This window comes from Crassostrea angulata, chromosome 7 (assembly GCF_025612915.1).
Source record: "Crassostrea angulata isolate pt1a10 chromosome 7, ASM2561291v2, whole genome shotgun sequence".
NCBI lineage: Eukaryota > Metazoa > Mollusca > Bivalvia > Ostreida > Ostreidae > Magallana > Magallana angulata.
The window spans coordinates 30323855-30338898 of record NC_069117.1 but is presented as its reverse complement, the minus strand read 5'-3'; the positions used below and the strand labels follow the sequence as shown (position 1 = coordinate 30338898).

General features: G+C 34.1%; 1 protein-coding gene across 2 annotated transcripts; it reads right to left on the bottom strand.

Moving 5' to 3' along the window:
- Positions 1–5874: 5874 nt before the first annotated feature.
- On the bottom strand, positions 5875–14215 carry LOC128156611 (glutaredoxin domain-containing cysteine-rich protein CG31559-like). 2 transcript variants are annotated; one of them, XM_052818804.1, is made up of 5 exons: positions 13360–14215; positions 10509–10535; positions 8034–8270; positions 7642–7707; positions 5875–7085 (listed from the first exon to the last, which is right to left on the bottom strand). In XM_052818804.1, the coding sequence occupies exons 1-5, from the start codon at positions 13873–13875 to the stop codon at positions 6897–6899; spliced, it is 1035 nt and encodes a 344-aa protein (XP_052674764.1). In that variant the 5' UTR covers positions 13876–14215; the 3' UTR covers positions 5875–6896. The 2 variants fall into 2 exon arrangements, with proteins under 2 accessions (XP_052674764.1, XP_052674765.1); XM_052818805.1 differs by lacking the exon at positions 10509–10535 and having other exon boundaries at positions 13360–14207.
- Between the last annotated feature and the right edge of the window lie 829 nt (positions 14216–15044).

Genomic DNA, 15044 nt, shown 5'->3' with positions numbered 1-15044 from the left:
TTTACACAAGGTGTGCACAACAAAAAAGTTAAGTGAAATTATCCATTTTTATTCAAATTTCTTTCTTCAATTCTCTTTGTAGATCTGTAGTTAAAACATCAGACAATTGAACAGCAGATCATGAGTTTGACAGGGATATTTGTTTGCAGGGGTTGTAATTTGCATTAAACTTTAAAATTATATATCTAATAAGCACAGAATTGCAAATTTTTTTCCTTCAATTTGTAATTTTACAAGAATATTAACATCTTTAAAATGATTTGAGAGAACCTTTTCTCAAATGGTGTGGAGGGCCCAAACATTTTCAAAAAGTCTTTGATCTCATATATGATGCTTTAGCGCCTCATTAAACATTCATCTTTTTTGTCACCTTTCATAGATGGATAGGTAAGAAATGTCGCAATTTTCGTTTTTTTTTTTTTAAAGAGTACTTTCTTTTCATATGACCTGGTTACTTGTTACAAGAGGGAGGCTCAACCCTTTGATATGAAGCATATTAAAAGCAAACTGATAAATTATTAGTCATTTATTGCATGATTTATACCTACACAAGATGTGTATGCCTACAGTATGATCATGTTATGTATGTGAACGTGTATATATACAAATGTTTAAACCAGTAAAGAGCTATTATGCATTTACAGAATTTCTTTTTGTATTTTTCTGTCTCTCTCTTTTTTCCCACAAAGATGTGGACGCCATACAGACTGCAAAATTAATGATCCATGCATAGAAGTATCAAATAGATGTAAGAGAAAAAGTCAATTTTCTTTTTGGTATGGCTCAATACTTTATAGATAATGTGCACTGTAATCGCATAACAAACTTACTGATGATTCATTTTTTATCTCTTAAGTTGCAGTAATCTGTGTAGTTTAGACTTATTGGAGAGATGACCATACATTTCGTACAAGTTCAGTGCACTATGCCAGCAAGCAGTTAATAATTGTTAACACACTTAATGATCGAGATCCTACAATAACATGTTGTCAAAATTAACATACAGTGCATCCAGAGAGCTCTAGTCGGGGTAATATTATTACTAGGAGAGTTATTCTGGAGGTTATTCAACTTGAAATCAAATTAAATCATTAATATAACACGGTCGCATGTATACATGCACTAGGTCAAGGGGGACAACTCGCTTGTGCTTCAAGTACTCCGCCGATTTTATTACATTGAGTACGAGGCATAATGAGGTTTTCCATGTACTTGTTTGCGATTTGACGTACACATTTTTAGCTCACCGAGACGAAGTCAAGGAGAGCTTATGCTATACCCTCGGCGTCGGCGTCGGCGGTGGCGTCGGCGTCGGCGTCCGGACCTGGTTAAAGTTTTTGTTGCAGGTCCTGTATCTAAGCTATTACTTGTCCTGTCTTCACCAAACTTGCATGGATGATGCATCTGGACCTACTTATGGACTTGAAAGACTTGGATGCTGAATCTGGGTCCTAAATTTCAGATGCTGGAGGAGGTTAAGGTTGTTGGACCAGGTTAAAGTTTTTGTTGCAGGTGCCCTTTGATAGCAATATCTTAGTTACTGCTGGTCCGTACTTCACCAAACTTGCATGGATGGTGTGTCTTATGATACTGATGCATCAGACAGGTTTGAGTGCTGAATCTGAGCTATAGGTTTCGGATGCTGGAGGAGGTTAAGGTTTTTGGAGCAGGTTAAAGTTTTTGTTGCAGGTGCCCATTGATAGCAATATCTAAGTTACTACTGGTCCTAACTTCACCAAACTTGTATGGATGATGCGTCTTATGATACTGATGCACTGACAAGCTTGAATGCTGAATATGAGCAATAGATTTCGGATGCTGGAAGAGGTTAAGGTTTTTATAGCTGGTTAAAGTTTTTGTTGCCGGTGCCCTCTGATGATTATATCTTAGTTACTACTGGTCCTAACTTCACCAAACTTGTATGGATGGTGCATCTTATGATACTGATGCACCTGATAAGCTTGAATGCTGAATCTGAGCAATAGGATTCGGATGCTGGAGGAGGTTAAGGTTTTAAGAGCTGGTTAAATAAAGTTTTTGAAACAGGTGCCCTCTGATGATGATATCTTAGTTATTACTTGTCCTTACTTCACCAGACTTCCATGGATGGTGTGTCTTATGATACTGATGCACCTGACAGGCTTAAATGCTGAGTGTGAGCCATAGGTTTCGGATGCTGGATAAAGTTAAGTTTTTTGGAACAGGTCACATGTTTAATAGATGATAGTACTATTTCAAACTTGCATAGTTGATTTAACTGTAATATGAATGAATTGCAGAGGTAGCTTCAGATGCAGAGCTTGATCTCCATTATCAAGGATGCTAAAAAATTAATCTCAGTTATTACAGGTCCTAACTTCACCAAACTTGAATGGATGGTGTGTCTTATGATACAGATGCACCTGACAGGCATGGATGCTGAATCTGAGCCATACATGTAGGTTGCGGATGCTGGAGGAAGTAAAGGTTTTAATTGCTAGTGCCCTCTGATGAAGATATCTTAGTTATTACTGGTCCAAACTTCACCAAACTTGCATGGATGATGCGTCTTATGATACCAATGCACCTGATGGGCTTGAATGCTGAATCTGAGTCATAGGTTTCGGATGCTGGATGAGGTTTAGTTTTTTGGAACAGGTCACATGTTTTATAGATGAAAGCTTGCATAGTTGATTTAACTTTATCATAAATTAAACGCAGAGGTTGCTTCAGATGCAGAGCCTGATCTCCATTATCAAGGATGCTAAAGAAATCTCCTACCTCACTCAAACCAGATCGATAGATAGATGTGTTTGTTGATAAATGATATAACATGATTCCTATGATATAGTTTTGTATGATATGAAACAATATTGTTTGATATGATACAATATGATATCATATGTTATATTATAAAAAGTTATACGATACGATATGATATTGTATCAATTTTTTTGATATTTTATGGTATGATATTGTATCATGATATTGTTATGTAAAGTATTGTATATTATGATACAATATTGTATAATATTATATTGTATTTTTAATTTATTATTTTATCAAATGATACAATTACATAAGATATTGCAAAATATTATATTGTATCCTATGATACAATATTGTATATTCTATAATATTGTATCATACAATATTTATGATATGATATTGCATGGTTTCAGTAATATAGAATTATATCACATGAAATTGTATTATATGATATTGTAATATTATATTATATTTTATCATACGATATTGTATGATATGATATTGGTTTATTATCATATCACATGAAATTGTATTATATGATATTGTAATATATATTATTGTGTCATATGATACAATATGTATCATATAATAATGTATTTTATAATATTTTACTTTATCACATGATATTGTATCATTTGATAAGATACAATGTTGGAATCAAATTATATTGTATTATATGATATAATATCATATAATGTATCAAATATGTTTCAGTGTCATTCAATACAATATCATACTATATTATACAATAGAATATCATGTTTCAATGTTATGATGTATTATGTAATATGATATTGTAATATAATAGTATATTGTATGATATTGTAATATAATAGTATATTGTATTATATTTTATATTTTATATAATATTGTATTATGTGATCAAATACAATAAGGTATAACACAATACAATGTCATATCATACGTTACAATATCATATCTCATTATTGTTTATTACGGTATTTTATTGTATTATATGATATATATTATAAATATGACATGATGCAATATTTAATTTTATATCATTGAATTGATAAACATATGAACATATGATTATCATAAAAAAATTTATCAGATGATATACAATATTTTGTCAAAACAGAATCCATGAATATCCAAGATCATAAAGTATGATTTTCATATAAAATGATAAAGGTGGTCTTATGAAGGTGATGTCTCATAAGGGTGATGCTCCGTCTCGGTGAGCTTAGTAATCAATGATTACCTATGTTTTTTTTTAAATATTTGATTTTTAGCAACGCAGCAAAAGGGGTTCCAAACATCTTTCTTAAATTAACATATAGAAAAATTAATGTAGAAAGATCTCCCGCCCCCTCCCCAACTTTTTTGAGACTGTTAAAATAATTAGAAGATGGGGGAATAAGATGGCGCAAATGCCCATTCGGTTTAGTAGTGAAATACAATTTCAAATTTATTTTCCCCCAATTAAATCTATTCAAATATATTATAATACAACTTTGCAAAAGCAAAATTTCTAACTATAGTCAGTTTTTAATATATTTAACAAAAAATAAGAAAAAAAAATATTGTCGGAAATTTTGGTGGTATCGAACCCGTAACATAAAAACCCTAGATATATACAGTTAGCTTATGCAAGGTGCTCTAACCACTGAGCCATTTCAGACACAACAAAGACGGCTTTTTAAATATTATGTGTGACTAAGGTCACGAATTACCGGACTTGTATTATTTTTTCAATACGTTCAGTTGTTGGGATACAAAATGATATTTTTAATGTATAGTGGGTCATCTCTCCACGTTTTTCTTGATTGAAATCGGTTTGTTTTCCATTAGACCTTAATTAGACTATGAGAAAAATATGGAGCACAGACCCACTCTTTAAAAGAAAATGCCTTGAAGTTCTAAAAAATGACAATATTTGCAGGTTTTGATACGTATACGCCAGTTTGAGTCAACATATTCCAAGTATTGAACATACCTACAGGTTACAAATCAATGATTCATTAAATATATATTGTTTTAAATGATTTAAAAAAAAAACAACAGATTTGTTGATACTTTAATTTTTTAGTAGCCTGTCCGACCGCGTATGGGCATTTTACACGCCTTATCCACCCATCTTCTTTAAAAAAAATTAGCTTCGAAGCCCCCCCCCCCTCCCCTAATTACCAATGGATTAGGATTTTGATGATTGACAAAGATATATTTTTTTTTTGATTTTCAAGATGTTGGAATACTTTCAAAAATGCTACGTGCATGCCTGCATGTCTTTTACAATAAATTAATGCCTGTAGATACTTTCAGGCAGCTTACTTTAAGTAAAATACATGTAGTAGTTGACTTATTACGTGTCCCTTACTTAAAACCTTAAATAGATTATGAAAATAGAAATCTTTGTGATGTAAAATGGGAATTCCAATATTTTCGGAATGATCGAGTGTACAATGACAATAGCACTTCAGGGTAACACGATTTCACCCTGAAAACGTAACCTCCTTTATTCTTTATACAGACACTATTCAGAATCAGGGACTTGAATGAATCAATATTCGAGATTAAATTGTTATGAATAGCCGCAGAGGGGGTTTTGATTTGACTTTTTTTTTTTTTTTTTTTTTTTTTTTTTAAATCGTCCCGTTTACAAGGATCTGTAAAGTTCTCTTAGAGGTAGAAGAATGAAAATGAAAGAAAATGTTGTAATGTTACACAATTGAAAATATGTTATATAACTCTTCCTGGTTGAATTTATAGGTGAGAGCTGGTTGAATTTGTAGGTGAGCAAGATCTGGCTGGTATGTGGTTATTGAAATAGTTCGCTCCTTTATCATATCTCATTGTTCATAAAATCGATTCACAAAACTGAAGATTTTTTCCCCAATTAAACAGATACAATAACATTTTGAAAAATTGCCAGGTTTGAACGAATCAGGAAGTCTAAATTTAAATATAAAAAAGATGGTCTGATGTGATTTGTATCTGGTGGTTTAGTATTACAGGAATTCAAACATATTTTTACGTAATTCACGCAGCGATTCAGAACTTCTGTTTAATTTGATTTCGCAATGTTTTTGTGTAGAAACAGGAAAGGAATGACAAGATTTTAGTCAAACCTATTAATAAAACGTAAGCAGACGACATCATATATACATGTTTTGAAATCACAAGAACGTATCAATTTATTTCATCGTAATACATCAATCATTGCACACATTGGCGACTAGATAAATATTTAAAACAATCATACAATGAAATTAAAAAAAGAAATAAACAAATGCGTATATTTTTGTAGATATGTTCATGACGAACAAACATTGACTCAGAATTCTATAAGAAGTTTGAATGATTAAACATGGGGTAGCAATGTAAACGCGGAAATGTTGGATGGGTGGAAATTTTTGCGAATCCAGGAGACCTATTTTTTTAAAATTAATTATTCGCAGGGAAAAGACTTTGCCAACGTTCCAGAAAATTGATACTGTTGGTACTACTTCACATTTGCAAAACTTATTCAAACGTGACCACTTGGTCGCAATTCGCAAAAATTCTTTCCCACCAAAAATTATAACGTTTCTTAAGTTTACATTTTGTTACCCGATTTTTGTATTTTGTGTGGGAGTGTTGACTGTTCATGAAATAATGTGTACCGTTTCATTCATTCATTAAATAAATATATGCAGTCATTCCTCTCAATATTTTGAACAATAAAATGCAATAATACAGGTATAACAAGATATTATTTGTACAGATATTTGCGACATCTTTTAACAAGTCAATTCACTTTTGGATATATAGCAGTCTATGCAATGCACATATAGCAAACAATATTTGTAAACCATTTTCTTCATAATTTCTACAATTATTTTCAAATAGTACATTGAATATATGCTAACCATGTGGCAGGTTGACATAGACAACGATTTTATAACATTAACATGAAGGATTTTAAAGTCATCCACAAACACATTTTCTCATAATGACGTGTAGAAAGACATGCGTAAAATCGAAGCACGTTCATGATCAATTTGTTCACAGTAATATTTCCAACTGTGAATTATAAAAATAAATGAACCTTCACAAAATAACAAATCTTTGGCATAAAGGGACTTCTTACTGTCCTATTTAATAATATATATCGCGAAAAGGACGAATTTTAAAAACTCGTGACGTCACTCCTGTTGGTCAAGACACAAGTCGCATCGTAGCAGTCCATTTTCGTCACACTGCATGCATCGAAGAGCACAGAATTCATCCGTGAAATTGTTACGTCGGAGGGATTTTTTGCTTCCATGGCAAAAGTTACAGGGCATATACCGATAGCCACCACATTTTTCACATGACGATTTCACATCAATTTTCTGGAAAATAAATCAAACAGACTTCGTGATTTACAAATTCATTCATCATAATTCATATTTATTATGACTAACCATGATGAACATTAACAAAATGAAAAAAAAAAATCCTTTTTTTTTTTTAAATTACCAAAAAAAATTACGACCAACATAAATTCCAAAAGATAATGCGTGTAATAAATGAAATAAGCGCCAATTAAGGAGAGGGAATGAGTTTAGTTCGACTGGTGTAATTGGGTTATTTATATACTACTGTTTAATTAATTATCATATACTGTTTTCTTAGAACGGAAGCACAATTCTGAAAAGCATGGGGAAGAAATGTGATTTCTAAAAATATCTTATAACAATTATTTAATTCAAACACACACACCTTAAAGAATACAGGGAAAAACACCATGTAAATTTTTCCTGGTTGCTCTATAAAAATTTAATTTAGAAAATTCTTATCAAACAAAAATTATCCAAAAAAAAAAAAAAAGAGGCGGGAATCTTTTTTATGTAATCCCCCCTCTCGCCGTTCTACGGGTCCGATTTTTTTCCCTTCTTTGGTACTTACAGTAAAATTGGCAAGAATATGGCGTAACTCTCCAGATTCGTTGAGTCTTTCCAAGTTTTCAAGTGTCTGCAAAAAGAAGCAATAGCAATTTACAAAAAGTAAGAAACCTAACAACAGGAAGTAGTTGTCATCTGAAAGGAGCTAGCGTCTCCATGAAATTAATGGCCAGTCTTAGAAACGGAAAGAAAACATGTAATTACAACAAAAAATTGTGAAATCAACAAGAGATGTGAAATTTACATTGAACTTGACGAGTTAAATTAGTGGACCTGAGTTTGCAAAATTGATTTAATGTCACCCGGTAAAAATACACGAGAGAGAGAGAGAGAGAGAGAGAGAGAGAGAGAGAGAGAGAGAGAGAGAGAGAGAGAGAGAGAGAGAGAGAGACCTACCCCCAAGGAGGCACCATCAGCGAAGACTTGTGGTAGAACTATTTCGTTCGTATTTAACCTCTCCATCAACTCCTTTTGATTTTCCTTGCTCATGAACAAATCTTTTTCTTCGTATCGCACCATGTGAGTTTGAAGCATCTTCTGCAGTTTTTTGCATCGGGCGTGTGTCGGCCTAACAACGGTCATACTGGTAGTATAGATGATGATTTTGCCCTTTTCGAGGTGTTTGTAATTTCGCTACAATATAATCAAGAAATAAAGCATTATAATAAGGCATTACATACATTATTTTATGTGTAAAAAGGGGGAGGGGGGGGGTAAAAAGATACTTAGTTCAGAGCCCTTACAAGTCCAAAAAAGATATTCGCAATCGGAGCATACAAACCTATTAAAAAGATATTGTATCTATAAAACACGTTTTACTTTGTTTGCAAAGCAGCAAATAACAGAAAGCAAAGAAGGGCAAATTGCACTTTTTAAAGTTTCAAGGGTATAAGAGCCAAGTTGACAATTTGGGTGTAAATGGCTCGAACAAACAGACTTAGGTCTTCGGCGATACGTCAACCTGTCATGGCTTTAGAGACACTGTTTGCTGTATACTTGTATTAAGGGAGTTGAAAGTTTTGTTTTACAAATGATCAACAACTTTTAACGAGTTAAAACCTTAACCATTTTCGGGGGTTATACAACGTACGCATGCGTAAAGCAAACTGTACGAAGAGCTTCATCATTCGTGCATAATAAAATCTAGATCGTTTATTGATTGGGGAATGTTACAAAACCTTTTCAGAGAATACTCAGTACACTGTATTCACTAAATTCATTTATCTTAACAAAATCAGCGTGTCGTAAATCATTTTTGTCAAATCCGTTAACAACATCAGAGCATTGATCATTCGGAGTATATACAACCATGCTATCAAACATGTTACTACTGAAACATTTCAGTTTTTCCTGTAAATAAATTTCACTGAGGCGTAACTATATACAAAAAGCTTTGTAGAGAATTCATACGTGTCAATCATGATTTCATCAATGAAAATGCACAAAAAAAAATTTTATGATAAAAAAAGGATGAAAGAATTTTTACATCATCAGTATGTAAGTAAAAAAAATTGGGAATAGAAAAAAAGACATACACAGTATATGTATCACAAATGGTCTCCATCTTTGAATAATTCAGTATAATCTTTCTCATTTATGTCAGAATTTTGAAAGCAAGGGAAGCATTCAGCCCAGAAGACGTGGCTGATCAATTATTAATGAAAATTGCTTCGCAGTAAAGCTCTGAAGTGTAAAACAGTGTATGTACATACATACATGGAAGATACACGATCGTCTGCGACTTCATTTGTAATCAGTTGATGGATGAAATCCATATATACGCAAACATTTAGATTAAATAGAACAGAAAAACAAAATTGCAACACAAACAAGCAGGAATTACACACATTGTTAATTTTCCCAAGGTACCACTAATCACAAAGGCTGTACGTTTATTAACAAAAACCAAAACACTGTTCTTAATGTTTTTGAGAGGATATTCGATCATGGACAGTCCATCAACAATATATTGTCTATTTTGGAGTGGCCCCAGTAGAGATAAACGCCATTATGAAATTTCGTAGGATGGTTAACAGATTTTATGCGTGTTATTTTGTGTCCCTTCGGGGTTATTTCTCTCTAATCGAGATACACCAATGTCGGTAAAGGTCGTTAAAAATTGACCTTTGTTGTAAAAACGTGCAAGACAGCGGGCTAAATTTAACGGGATAGCTAACATCACAACCGCCTTAAAACACTTTAATTATACTTATAGCACATCTGACCTAAAATAAATTTTCTTTTTCTTTTTTTTCTAATGATGGGCGCAGATTGATGAGACAAAAATAATGCAATCATGTGGACATACAGAAATACCCAGTCAAAGTGATGATGACTCTTTAGGCTAAATGACAAAATAATACAATCATGTGGCCATACAAAAAAGAAAATCTGGCAAAATGATGATAATTTTTGGGGCTTAAAAGACCCTCGAATCGTGAGAAGGATGACATAAACCCTTCCTCACGTGACCCTTCTCTTTTAATCTCAATCTTCAAGTTTTACTACAGGTATTTCAAACAAGACTTCTAGACTGTAAAAACCAAGTCCTTTTATCTTTTGGTTTACAACATCGTACATCCGCCGAAAATACACCCCCCCCCCTTCCTAAAAAAACACACTTTAAAAATTAACAACATAAAAAACACATTTACCACCACAACAAAAAAGTCAATGTCAACTCCACAACTTGTTATCTTTTCCCAAACATTCATCACATTCCATTAATCAAACCACATTTGGGTACATTAGATGGAGAGGGGGGGGGGGGGGTCAAGGAACTTGTGATGGTTTATCAGTTTTTGTATGGGGCATGGCCGTGAGGAACGTATAAACACATCAAACACATAACCATTTAATTTCTCCTCATACCTTTTCTAAACTCGGTTCATCCTCCTCCTAAAGAATTGATTTGTAAAATGATATTTTTTAATCAAACCTTTACCAGTGAAAGGTATTATATGGCGTTAATATACAAATGCAGTGATACAATCTTACAACGCTGACGGGGGAAAGCACATTATACATGTACAATATTGCAAAATTACGGGTCGATTTCTGCAACTGCAACTAAATACTTGTTTCATCTCTTGAATAACTTGTGCTTTAGCGATTCAGAGGTGATTTTTTTGTGGAAAATAGGAAAATTTACATATATTTGCAAATATCGAGCTATTTCAAATAAGGAAAGGTAAAATTATTCGAGACGCTTGCATGCATAAATCGGAATTCGTGTTGTTGGTTTTTTAATTTTTTTTTTCGCACATTTCTTTCATTTATTATATTATGCACTATGCATTATTATTTAATCTGCCTTAAGGTCTCAATCATATTTGCACAGAACCAACATACCAAATTTCGTCTTATTTTCAATAGGTTCCTTTCCTCGGCTGACTCATGCAACTGCGATATTATGTTTCATTTCAGTGTACACTTCAAAGTTTACATAATAGAACTCGTGACAAAATACATGTATAAGATCTCTCTCTCTCTCTCTCTCTCTCTCTCTCTCTCTCTCTCTCTCTCTCTCTCTCTCTCTCTCTCTCATATCTATAAAACTATCCAAACTGCAATTTATGCAAAAGCATATATTTATCTGGGGGCTGATATACATGTAGTGCAAACAAAAGCAGACTAGATATCTGGGGACGGTTGAAATATTCGGCAGTGATACCTATACATAAGCATATGCAAGATTAAGTTTAGTTTATACAGGTAAATTAATTTTATATATACAATGTAGTTCTAATTTGATAGCCTAGCTATCCCTAAACAACTGCACTGAACTGTAATGAGACCTGCACTTTTGAGATAAAACCAATTTGTTCAATAAATCATATATTTCGGGTCCCTGTGTATATCATATATATTCAACGCGAAGCCGCGTAATGGATTTATAATCTGTCAAAACTTTTAAAATGACTCGGTGCTGGGACAATAAAAACTAGATGATTACAGCGCTTGTGCCCATTCTTTTTCCTCAAATGCTGTAAAGTTAGGAGTTACAACAGGGTTAAGGCAATCGTGATAGGGGGCTAGAATTAGAGGACTAAACATTCTGAAAGATAGCATTGTATGGAAGTTTAACCTCCAGATAAAACTTTGTGAGATAACAAGATCATCGTGATAATATAGGATAAAAGAAGGAGACATCTTTTTAATTTGTACGTGTATTCATAACAAAATAACAAACTACCTTTCTTGTTTAACAGACAGCGCATTCCTACACCCCGGCCAAAAATGTGACCCCTCCGTGCATGCACGTGTTGTGAAAAGTTTGTTTGATTTTTTTTATGGAGGGGATTTCTCATAAATCTTTTTGAAACGTCTTTATTGCTGTAGTCGACGAAACGTTCTATTTAACAATTTCTGGTATGTCAGAGAGAGAGAGAGAGAGAGAGAGAGAGAGAGAGAGAGAGAGAGAGAGAGAGAGAGAGAGTTTAATTTGGTATAATGTAAAAACGATGTCAGAATGAAGCAAACATTTCCTTGTTGATACATTGTATTTTTTTCTAATTTTTTTTTTTTTAGAAAAGCCCCACTTGAACAGTGTCAAGAATCCAAGGACCAGGAAGAGAATTTTAAACCCAATGTGTATGGCTGTTATAGATTTTATGTTTTTTCTTGCTTAGAGATCAATTTTTACCTTGGGCTTGACACTTAATACTTACTGTCATTCATATATCTGCGATTTCCTTGTATATATAGGTACTTGAGAGTGAGTTGAGACATAATTTTTGACACGGGTATGTACCTGAAGAATTTCTGTGCAGCCCACCTACAGCTTTTGTTACTACTTTGGCAAAAGGAAAACATCGAAGTAGAAGAAAAGAAGGAAAAGAAACAATGCCCCATATTTTTATACACTGTCCCAGGTCACGCCGATGCAATGTAAATACCCTCATTGTTTGACTTGAATATCATATTTCCTTTTTTCAAAACCTCCACCCTGTATCGCTTTCTATTTTAAGGAGAATTTTGATGACTCAAAAAAATTAATTTGGGTAAATTTTCATCCTTGTGTCACGAAGTCTCAACATTTTTCCATCATCAATGAAAGTTTTTATTTAATAAAACGCCATGGAAACTTGCGGATTTTGTTAATCTCTTGTTTGAAGATGTCTTGGATTAACTTGAACGGTTCAAACATGACGGCCTAAATCTATGACTAGCTAGCTATTGGGTTTCCCTGGCGCTGCTACATTGATTTTGAATCTAGTCGGGTACGAGAAGAATATATAATCTTCGGTACAGAACTGTACTATATCGATTGATCAAATATGCACGATAGCATTTTCGTCCCTGGAATCAATACTAACGCAATTAGAGCCTAATTTGAGATAATTATCTAAACAGGCTCGGTCATAGTATGTGAAAGACGACGTATCAAAAATCCCTATGAATCTATAAGCTTCAGCAAATCCAATTAAGGTCAAAACCTGTATATAATCCAATTAAACCAGTTTCTAATTAAAAGTTAACGTTTTCTTACATGTCGCGACACCAACATGTTGATACGTATTCCGCTAATTAGTTTGACGCAACGGAAATATCGTAATAAATTGAAACATACAAAAAACATATATTTTTATCCTAATTAATCAGACAATGAATTGTGTTTCTTGTGACACGCTATAACGTAGGATTAAATTAGCGAGGGACGTGTGTTTACACCTTTTTGTCTAATTTATGCCCATTATATTTTCTGCTTGAGGAAACTTACCAAGGTCTCGCCGGCTTGATGCTGTAGGAACGTGGCAATTCCAGCCCTCACCCTGTTCCGGAATCCCCGGACCGTCCCACGGGAACTGACGATCTGCTTCTCTTGGAGAGTGCTGGGGTCGGAAACATCCCGCCTCCCGGCATACGTGTTACTCCTCACTACATTAGCCTGAGGCTCACTTGTCCCCCCACCACTACCACTCACATTAGTACTCTCAAAATTCGAATCAACAGACAAATGTCTTAAATGTTCTGCCAACTCTTTCCTGCTGTAGCCATTCCTTCCAATTTTGTTGTACTTTTTCTCTAAATTCCCCCAGTTCATCGCCGGCTCTGAGTCTACACGGCGAGGCACCCTTCTCTCCGGTTGGGCGTGGCCATTATGTAGTCGTGCCTCGTACTCCGACCTTACCTCGGTTTTCATTCCATCCGTGTTGTTATTTTTATCCTGAAAGTCTGCCTCTGAAGCGAATATTGGTTTTTTCTTCAGCAGACCACCCGATCGCACACCTGGCATCTCTGCTCGTAGTAAACCTTTACCAATTCACCTTTTCCATTCTCAAATCCAAGAAAAATCACAAATTCCTTTCCTTTTTTTTTAAATCGATAAAAATTATACAAAGGCAATTCGCACAAATCTTCATTCAAACACTCCACATGTTGACAATATAGCGATCACGAATAATAATGCACAATCAGCTGTCATGTCCCTTACCTGTATCACGTGACCTTTACGTCACGATTAGAGAAGATACACCTGAGCGTGGAAGTATAAACTGTACCGTATACTAAGTACATCCATTGAATATATTATTGTATTAAGATAATCTTTATGAATTTGAATTAAAATTGTGGTAAATAAAGTGTACTTTCCAAAAGGTCATGGTGAATCTATATAAGAATCATTTTTACGCCTGGTCTAATCTATTAAAATATAAAACATCTCCTGCTAAGCCAACCTTCGAGTGTAGGTCTTTGAGATTTAAATACAAATACTTTGAAGACAAAATATTTATTCAAAAAACGGTTCAATAAAATCGATATCGTTAATTCCTAAATCCTACAGCTGCTTTATTTTTCTTCTTACTAGACAGTCAATACATATATTACTAGATTTGGGAGAGAGAGAGAGAGAGAGAGAGAGAGAGAGAGAGAGAGAGAGAGAGAGAGAGAGAGAGAGAGAGAGAGAATTATATATGTTTAAATGAGATAGCCGCAGAGGGAGGGGTGATAGAGAGTTGAGATGTTTTAACTGCAGAGGAGGAGGACGGGGATGAGAGGAACTCTTCTCAAAGTAAGGCAAGCGATGATGGACTATGATGTTTTCAGTTACACACTGTATTTTCTTTTGAGAAGTGGACAGGCATAGCCTACATCCACGGGACAGGCATAGCCTACATCCGTGGATGTAGGCTATATGCCTGTCCACTTCTCAAAAGAGAATATTACACACTGCATTTCATGGTCTCGCAGAACAGTTATCATTTTAGTCCCCTTCTTCCAATGTACGGTCATGACACTGTTATACATGCATAAATAATACATTCATGTACTTCAGTAATCGAATTATCAAACCTGTTCTACCGCACGCGCTGTAATCTGTGCATCCCCCGACGTTGTGTACTGCCTCGTGGATTACCCGTATTATTATAATACAATATATCTTGAAGGTATCTTCAGTTCTTC